The sequence below is a fragment of the Rhinoderma darwinii genome, chromosome 6 (assembly GCF_050947455.1).
Source record: "Rhinoderma darwinii isolate aRhiDar2 chromosome 6, aRhiDar2.hap1, whole genome shotgun sequence".
Lineage (NCBI taxonomy): Eukaryota > Metazoa > Chordata > Amphibia > Anura > Rhinodermatidae > Rhinoderma > Rhinoderma darwinii.
In genome coordinates this window covers 55,482,083-55,491,862 of record NC_134692.1, presented here as the reverse complement: position 1 = coordinate 55,491,862, position 9,780 = coordinate 55,482,083, and the positions used below count along the sequence as shown (strand labels likewise).

Genomic DNA, 9,780 nt, shown 5'->3' with positions numbered 1-9,780 from the left:
CAATAAAATTGCAAGGTATACGTTTAAGATCGATAAATGAACAATTGAATAAACCAGTGTGTTGCGGCAAAACAGAAATTCAGTTCATCTAATTTATCAGAGGGGAGAGGAAGCAACATATCCTGAGATAAAGGCAATAAATAAAGATTAGTGCAACAGATTGTCGTAAATATATACGTACAGACAGTCTGTATATGACCTGGAGTGTAAACAGAACATCGTTGCCGGAGTCCAGGCGACCGCAAACATTACGGTGGCCTGGGAGGACAAAAAAAGAAAGGATGGAACGCATGATGACACGCACAAGCGAAGGATCGCGTGTAGCAGAGCCCAGATGGGAGAGGAACAGTAAGTAAAGAGCGATAATGATTATATATTACAAGAAATTATAAGAAAATATACACTAAAAGGGACTCCATGTTAAGGATGATATGAAAGATGACCGGACATACAGACAAAATATTGAAATAATCGGTAATTGGCAAATATTGAAGTGTTACAATATTAATGATCGGTGTGAGCCAGAAATTATCATAGAGGGTAGTAGAAAAGAAAATTTCACACTAAAGGGGGGATAATACATTGCAGAATGTCGGAATAGAAAAATTGATGCTAATCCAATGCAGACTGTGTTATGTCATTGAGGCCATTTGGATTATAGGGTCCCCAATTTGTAAATCCAAAAATGTTCCCTCCGTTTCAGTCTAATGAACCGATTGGATAAATCTAAGGGAATGATTTCAATAGGGGTGACAGTAATAACGTCAAAATTGCTTTCATGTTCGAGAGCGCAATGGTGGGATACACTGTGTTTGGAATAGCCATTTTTTATGTTGAATCTATGTTGGTTGATTCTACTCCTTAGGGCCTGAGTGGTGCGACCCACATATTGACGATTGCATGTACACTGCAGCAGATATATTACGTAGCTACTACCGCAGTTCAAAAAACTCTTAATCTGAAAACTTTCTTTGGTTACTAGGGAGGTAAACATGGATTTTTTGTTTTCAATATTCGAGCAACATAGGCATCTAGTCTTTCGCAAAACGAAAAGAACCATTCGTAATCATAGGCATTTTTTGGGGGTACTGTTTGATATTGTGTAATTTGCTGGGTGCAATCAAATTCCTTAGGGTTTTGGCCCTTCTATAGGTAATTTTGGGCTTAACAGGGAGAAGGGTCTTCATAAATTGATCATTCAAAAGGATATGCCAGTGTTTTTGTAGCGTGGAGCTGACCAATCTGCTACCTTTATTAAAAGTGGTAATAAAATTGCATCCGAAATCAGTGGATTTTTTTTGGGTCATGGGTTACAGGGTTTATGCAATCAACTTGCGTCAATGCTCTTGCCCTGGATTCAGCACCCTTAGGCCCGATTTACACGACCGTGTGCGTTTTGCGCACGCAAAAAACGAGGCGTTTTGCGTGCACAAAAGGCACTTAACAGCTGCGTGTGTCATCAGTGTATGATGCGCGGCTGTGAGATTTTCTCGCAGCCGCCATCATTATGACACTCCGTTTGGATGTTTGGAAACAGAAAAGCACGTGGTTCTTTTCTGTTTACATTCAGAGTTTGACAGCTGTTGCGCGAATCACGCAGGTCGCACGGAAATGCTTCCGTGCGGCATGCGTGGTTTTCACGCACCCATTGACTTCAATGGGTGCGTGATGCGCGAACAGCGCACAAAGAAAGGACATGTCGTGAGTTTTACGCAACGCACTTGCGTTGCACAAAATTCACGCAGTCTGCACTGCCCCATAGCCTAATATAGGTGCGTACGACACGCGTGAAAAGCACGCGCGTATATTACGCTCGTGTAAATGGTGCCTTAATCAAACTAGACGGGAAGTTTTTTTTCTTTGAATCTCTTTCTTAGAAGGTTGCATTCTTTAGAGAAATCTTTGTCGCTAGAGCCGTTTTTTCGTATCCTTTTGAATTGACCAAAAGGTACGTTTTTGAGCCATGGTGGATAGTGAGCGCTCCTAAAATTCAGATAACTGTTGACGTCGACTGCTTTAAAATGGGTTTTTTTGGTTAGTAAATGCCCATTCTTAATCGTGAGATCAAGAAAATCTATTTTGTTGGCAGAAGAGACATGTGTAAAGGAAATTCCAAAAGTATTGTTATTGAGGTGATTGATTAATGCAGTGATCAGAGATGTCTCCTTTGATGATAAATAGAAGATCATCAATGTAGCGTTTATAGAAAATGATGTCTCTATAAGTATGATCCCTATATATATATATATATATATATATATATATATGACTCTTCAAAGACTCCCATATACAGATTGGCGTATGATGGGGCAAAACGTGACCCCATCGCGTTGTGAGTTAGTATAAAATCAATGCAATTAATTAAAAAATTGATCTGATCGTTCGGAAAACGTGGATCAGCGGTCAGGAATGAAGTGATGGCTTGCATGACAAGGTTATGCGGAATATTTGTATACAAAGATGATACATCGGCTGGAACCATAGGTCTGTCAGGTCTTGAGTGGATTGTAAGTTATGTAGCTCTCTGATGAGATAGGTAGAGTCTTTCAAGTATGATGGTAACTTCACAACGTACGGTTGGAGGTGCATGTCAATGAAATGGGACACATTACTGGTGAGAGACCCAATCCCTGAGATGATCGGTCTGCCAGGGGGGTTGGATAAAGCTTTGTGAATTTTAGGCAAATGGTATAAAAATGGAATAGTAGGGAAAGGGACAGTTAAAAATTATTTTTCTTTTTTGCATAAAATATTGTCAAGGAATGCTTTTTCAATGAGGGATTTGTATTCGATTTGAAATAAAGGGATAGGGTTAGACTGTAATCTTTCATAAAAATTGGTATCTGACAGTAGTCTATAGGCCTCGTTTGTGTAGTCAGTGCGGTCCTGAATAATAATACCGCCTCCTTTGTCAGCTGAACGTATGACGATTTGCTGAGTTTTTGTAAACTTTTCAAAGAAAAACGTTCAGATTTGGTGAGGTTATCGGATGTTCGATTGTTTTGAAATCGTTACTAACTAAAATTGAAAAGATGTTTCAAGGGCTGGTCCCCGATGATGGAGAGGATAGAACGTGGATTTTGGGCATATATCTACTCTGATAGGCATAGGGACTGAAGAAGGTATCAGGGGAATAGGTATAATATTAGAGGGAGAAATTGCGAAATGCCGTAGCAATGTCAGTTTGCGCATAAATCTATTAAGATCCATAAAAATTTCAAAACCATCTGGAGGAGTGGTTGGACAGAAAGACAGGCCCTTGGATAAGAGGCTAGTTTCATCCTTAAGATTATATTTAGACAGATTGAACGGTTTCACTGTCTCAATTTGTGTTTTTTTTGGGAGGAGGGGAAGCTTCCTCCCACAATGAGAAGTGTATGTCACTGATTGGTCACTGATTGGTCAGCCTCACACTTCTTTACAACACCCACTTGGTCAAAAGTAAAAACACGCCCAGTTGGTCTTTAAGAAACTAATTAGCATAAATCTAAAATTGCTCATAACTTGCTCAAAAATTATTGTTTTTCAAAATAAAAACCACTGCTGTTCTCTACATTATAGCGCCGATCAGATTATGTAGGAGATAGGGCACTTATAATGTGGTCACAGAGCCTCTTAAAATAAATTTCTGCCAGAGCAACTGGTTGGGGACCAATGTTTGTACAATCCAATTTGCTTCCGAAGTGACAGAGCCTCTTTAACAACATTCCATAGTGACAAGCAGCAATTTTAAAAATCATCTAGACACAGTAAATATAGATACTCAGAAGAATTCAGACGGAAAGGAATAACAAAATAAGGTAAGTCGCTCTTTAGTTGGGTCATGTGACCTCACGCTAACCTGATAAAATCAACAGGAGTTCGGGTATGTTCACACGCGAAACAAAAAAAAGGCTGTAAAATACGGAGCCGTTTTCAAAGGGAAACAGCCTCTGATTTTCAGCAGGTTTTTTACAGCCGTTTTTTAGAGCTTTTTTTTCTAGTGACTCTAGAAACTCTAGAAACGGCTCAAGAAGTGACATGAACTTTCTTTTTATGCACAGTTTTTTCAGACAGCCGTGTAAAAAAAAATCAAAAACGCCTCATCGGGACGAAGTGCCGTTTTTCCCCATTGAAATTAACGGGTAGATGTTTGAAGGCATTCAGCTTCCTTATTTTCAGCCTTTTTGGGGCACCATTCAGCCGCAGGCACCGGATGTTATTGCACATTATGTGATGTACGGAGACGGAAGCAGTTGGCTCCGTACATTGCATATCAGCTGTGCTGCAGCTCTGCCGCTATTCAGTGGATGGAGCCAACTGGTTCCGTCATGTACATCAGGTGCGCAGAGGCAGCTTAACTGCGGGATCCGGGTTTTGGACCCGCACCGATGATATACTGATGAGGTCATCAGTTGTCCAGCAGTGGACAATCCCTTTAAATGTAATGTAGTCGGCCTCCTCACTTCCTGATCTATGGACTGTACCAAAAAGGTTCTCCATAGAGGGGATAAAGAAACAACTGTCACTAACTACTGATTAGCAGGCACATACTGTAACGGTCACCAAGTTAGGCCCAGTTCACACAAAGTTTTTTGACTTGGAAACCACATCAGACTCAGTGGCAAAAAACGTCCGAAATCGCCTCCAATTGATTTCAATGGGAGGCAGATGAGTTTCTTTTCCAGGGAAGATATTAGCGGCTTGTGGGGAAAAAAAAAAAAAGCTGCATATCCTTTCTTGCCACAGTTCTGCCTCTGATCACCCATTAAAAAAAAAATGGGAGGCAGAAAAAGCGTTTCACGAAATCCACGGCAAAAAAAAAAAATGCAGGCTGTCAAAATCTGCCTCAAAATTCCTGAAGGAGTTGAGGCAGATTTTTTTCTGCCTGCATAAAACCGTGTGAACTAGACCTTAAGTCTGGAGAGTGAGCTGCAAACTCATTCATTATAACCATATGATAGCATACCCACCAACTTTCAAGTATCACAAAGAGGGACAACCAATGCGGCGCAGCAAATATTTTTATTTTAACCCACGCCTCTAATCCCACCCAGTCCCTGACTCTACACACCCAGTTCAGCCCACACAGTATCATGCTCCCATAGCACCCTCTAGTTGCCACCATGCAGTATAATGCCCCCCCCCCCCCCCATACAGTATAAAGCCAACACAGATGCCCTCATGCAATATAATGCCCAAATTCCCCCATACAGCAGTGGCCTCCATAGCTGCCCCAATGCAGTATAGTGCCCACAGTATAATCACCTTAGCTGCCTCTAGTTCCAGTGCCCTTGTAGATGGTGCCAGTTCCCATGTAGATAGCGCCAGTGTCCATGTAGATTGTTCCACACCCTGTAGATAGCGCTCCCCCCTGCCCCGCGTAGATAGAGCCAGTGGGGCCCACTCTGAGCGGAATCCCCAGCCAGAGCATAGTCCGGGGACTCCACTCCTAGAGGGAAGCCCTGATGTCACTGTCCATATATGGACAATGACATCAGTGGCTACTCCTTGAGTGGAATCCCCGTTGCAGACTCTGTCCGGGAATTCTACTGACGTCTATGTCCATATATGGACAGTGACCTCAAGGGTTTCCTCTAGGAGCGGAATCCCCAGCCAGATCCGCTGAAGGAGTAGACAGTGACATCAAGGGCTTCCCAGAGCAGAACGCATAAAGTAGCGCTGTGCCGGGGAGTCCTCGGCGAGCGGAGGAGCTCCCTCTGCTCCTCCGCTCTAAACTAATTCTGAGGCAGGGAGCTGATTGTTTCCTGCTTCGGCATGGTGTTCAACTGTATCTGCGTCCTGAGGACATGCCGCCCGGGATTGTTCCACGTAATCCGGGATGGTTGAGAAGTATATGATAGTTATGTCTCTGCTCATCAGTAGTTAGTGACAGTTGTTTCTGTATCCTCTCTGGGGAGAACATGTTTGATACAGTCCATAAATCAGAAAGTAAAGAGGCCGATTCTGATCTACATTAAGGCTGGGTTCACACAACCTATTTTCAGACGTAATGGAGGCGTTTTTCAGACGTAATGGAGACGAATTACGTATGAAAAAACGTCTCCAATACGTTGGCAAACATCTGCCCATTACTTTCAATGGGCTTTACGATGTACTGTGCCGACGACCTGTCATTTTACGCGTCGCTGTCAAAAGACGGCGCGTAAAAATTACATCCTCGTCAAAAGAAGTGCAGGACACTTCTTGGGATGTTTTTGGAGCCGTTTTCTCATAGACTCCAATGAAAGCAGCTCCAAAAACGGCCGTGAAAAACGCGAGTTGCTCAAAAAACGTTTGAAAATAAGGGGCTGTTTTCCCTTGAAAACAGCTCCCTATTTTTAGACGTTTTTTGCGCTGTCGTGTGAACATACCCTAACTGTTGTAAATTTTATTAGGTCAGAGTGAGGTCACATGGCCTAAATAAGAAGAATTCAGATAGGAAATGAATAACTAAATAAAGAGTATATATATTGGGGAGATAGGTACCTAATTAAAGAGTGCTTCCTTAATTCATCCATTCAACTTTCATGAAACTATAAAATACCAATTTTATTTGATGACATCCTGTGACACAGGTTAATATTACACATGTATTTATAGTACACGGAAAACATAACGGGAAGACATCAAAACTAGTGCCGGGAAGTGGAGCAGTTACTCGTAGCACCCATTAGGGTATGTTCACACAGTTTTTTTGACACGGGAACCGCGTCGGAAACAGAGCCAAAACACGTCCGAAAACACCTTCCATTGATTTTAATCTGGGGGAGGGGTTCAAGCTCGTGTGAACTCGGCCTTTGATTCCAGCCCTCATTTCTTGAAAAGGTTCTTTAGAAATTGAAAGCTTATTTTGAACAGTGTCCCAATATGTTCACCTGCTGCATGTTAACATACTCAATCAATGTTAACGGTTTGTCACATAGCAGCCAATAGCAAATGTTATTTTAATGCAATGTTCATCTCTCAAGATGCAAAATTGGGCATGCTCAATACTGTAGCACCCGGTTACATACAACGACCGTATATATTTGTAGGGCAAATTCTCCTGTTGCGTCACCAGCATCCGAGCAGTGTATCTGAAGATCATTGACGAGGCCCTCAAGCAAAGTTCGCAATTGTTGCTCTTGTGTTGATGGTTCTGCTCTCACCCTTCTTTGTCTTCCATGTCCAAAAAATCTGATAAGGTCCCTAAATCAAGTGGGATGATCAAATATTCCACACCATCTGGACCCTGCCAACGATAATGCAACATATATTTAACATTTCTACCAGCATTATAATACCGTTAGAGCAAGGAACTGCTATCTATACAATTCACTCACGTGATCTTAAATGAAGGTCCATTTCAGAAGCCACTTGAAACACTTAAGGGTATGTGCACACACAAAATCAAAAACGTCTGAAAATACGGAGGTGTTTTCAAGGGAAAACAGCTCCTGATTTTCAGATGTTTTTTTAAGCCACTCTGAATTTTTGCAGCGTTTTTTACATGGCGTTTTTGGAAAACGAGGCATAAAAAAAACGCCCAGTCGGGAAATACGGCATTCTTTTCCATTGAAATCAATGGGCAGATCTTTGGAGGCGTTCTACTTCCGTTTTTTCAGGGGTTTTTCGAGGTATAAACACCCCCGAAATACTCCTGAAAATATAATACCTAGTAGTGTACGTTCACACAGTATTTTGCAGGCACAAAAACCTGCCTCAAAATTCCGACCTTTCCCGACAGAACACTTACCGTGGCCATTGAGTGCTGCGGGCCTAAAACGCTGCAAAAAACGCTTTCTCTGCCTCCCATTGATGGCAATAGGAGGTCAGAGACGGAAACGCACGAATTAAGGGCATGTCGCTTCTTTCCCGGAAGCATTTTTTTCCGTTCGCGGGAAAAAAAAAAAAAGCCTCTGCCTCCCATTGAAGGCGATTTTGGAAGTTTTTTGCCACCGTTTCTGCAGCAAAAAACAGTGTAAACTAGGTCTAGTTCTTTTTAGGGTATGTTCACACGACAGCGTCCGTAACGGCCGAAATTACGGGGCTGTTTCCAGGAGAAAACAGCCCCGTCATTTCAGCCGTAGCGGCATGTGCAGGCGCTTGAACGCCGCGTCCATTACGGACGTAATTGGCACTGCTTTTCATTGGAGTCAATGAATAACGGCTCCAATTACGCCCCAAGAAGTGACAGGTCACTTCTTTGACGCGGGCGTCTATTTACGCGCCGTCTTTTGACAGCGGCGCGTAAATATACGCCTCGTGTGAACAGACAAACGTCAGCCCATTGCTTTCAATGGGCAGATGTTTGTCAACGCATTCAAGCCGTAATTTTGGACGTAATTCGGGGGTTAATACGCCCGATTTACGTCCGTAATTAGTGTGTGTGAACATACCCTTAATGAAACTAAACTTATTTTCTACTGTGGTAATTTGTCAAGTGCAGTGGACACTAACATTCTGCAGACTCCTCATCTGGCCCAGCCATGTCACTCGTTACTGAAGAGTCCATGGATAAATCGAAGCCTCCAAACAACTACATAAGCTTGAGGAAAAAAAATTATATATAAAAATTAAAAGGTTATGGGTGTGGCCTGAGAGAAGAGGAAGAACGAGGGGAAAAAAAAAAAGTGGTTCCTAAATTCCCTAGAATTTTTGCAGGACGAGTTGTCAATTACACAATTTTTGGGTGCATATAATATATTGATTATTTTCTATTCTCTCCTTAAATAAAAGTTAAACAGCTATTCCCGCATTAATTTCGACGTTATAAATTTACACCGTTCACCATTCGGCGTAAATAACATGTTACCTTTATTCTATGGGACAGCGTGATTTCGGGGATACCAATTATGTAAAGGTTTTATGTTTTCCTACGTTTGCAAAATAAAAACCCCTTTAAAAGCAATTTTGCCATTTGTTTTTTTGCGTCTTTTTGGACGCCGTTCACTTGGCGGTTTAATTAATGTTTTGGGGAAAAAAGTGATTTTATTTTTAGTGTAATATTTTTATTTTATTTTTCATAAAGTTTATCTAACTATTTTACTTTTTTTTTTTTTTGTCCCGCTAGGAGACTTCACTTTGCGATCTTCTGATTGCAGACATAATGCTTTGGTATACTTATATTGGTTGTCAGTATACCAAAGCATTATTGCCTGTCAGTGTAAAACTTGTAGGACATGCCTCTGGCATGGCCTACTAGGCATATGCGGAAGGCAGACCTGGGGGCTTTGTTAGGCCCCAGGCTGCCATGGAAACAGATCAGCGTCCTGCAAGATCGTTGCGGGGCTGCCGATGGGGTGACAGAGGGAGCTCCCTCCCTCTGTCAAACAGATTAGATGCCGCTGTCAATATTGACAGCAGCATCTAATGGGTTAAACTTCCGGAACCTGAGAGCGATTCTATTCTAGCAGTTGCGGCAGGAGCCTGGCTGTGTATAACAGCCGTGCTCCTGACCCTGATCTCGTGGGTACACTGGCAGTAACCATGAGATCAAAGCGACGGATGCATCAGTCGCTATGCAGGAACGAACACCTGCTTGTGACAAATACATCCGTCGCTCATTGTAAGGCCCTGTTCACACAGTTTTTTTTGTCGAGTTTTTTGGCACAGAAACCGCTCCGCAAAACTCGTAAAAAAAAACGTCCGAAAATGCCTCCCAATGGGAGGCAGGGGCGTTTTTTTTAGTGAGCGGAAAAACCACCGCTCGGTAAAAAGAAGCGACATGACGCATCGCGAGACTGTTTCCGCCTCCAAAACCCCATTTTAATCCGTGAGAGACGGGGAAAAAAAAACGCCTCGACGAGTGTTTTGACA

At 42.3% G+C, this 9,780-nt stretch overlaps 1 protein-coding gene across 2 annotated transcripts in view; it reads right to left on the bottom strand.

Moving 5' to 3' along the window:
• Positions 1 to 6,802: 6,802 nt before the first annotated feature.
• Positions 6,803 to 9,780, bottom strand: part of ORC2 (origin recognition complex subunit 2) — a 57,054-nt gene continuing 54,076 nt past the window's right edge. For both annotated transcript variants that reach the window (XM_075829777.1, XM_075829778.1), the window contains exon 17: positions 6,803 to 7,213. In XM_075829777.1, coding sequence (XP_075685892.1) covers positions 7,127 to 7,213 — 87 coding nt within the window. In that variant the 3' untranslated portion in view covers positions 6,803 to 7,126. The remainder of the gene's footprint in view (positions 7,214 to 9,780) is intronic.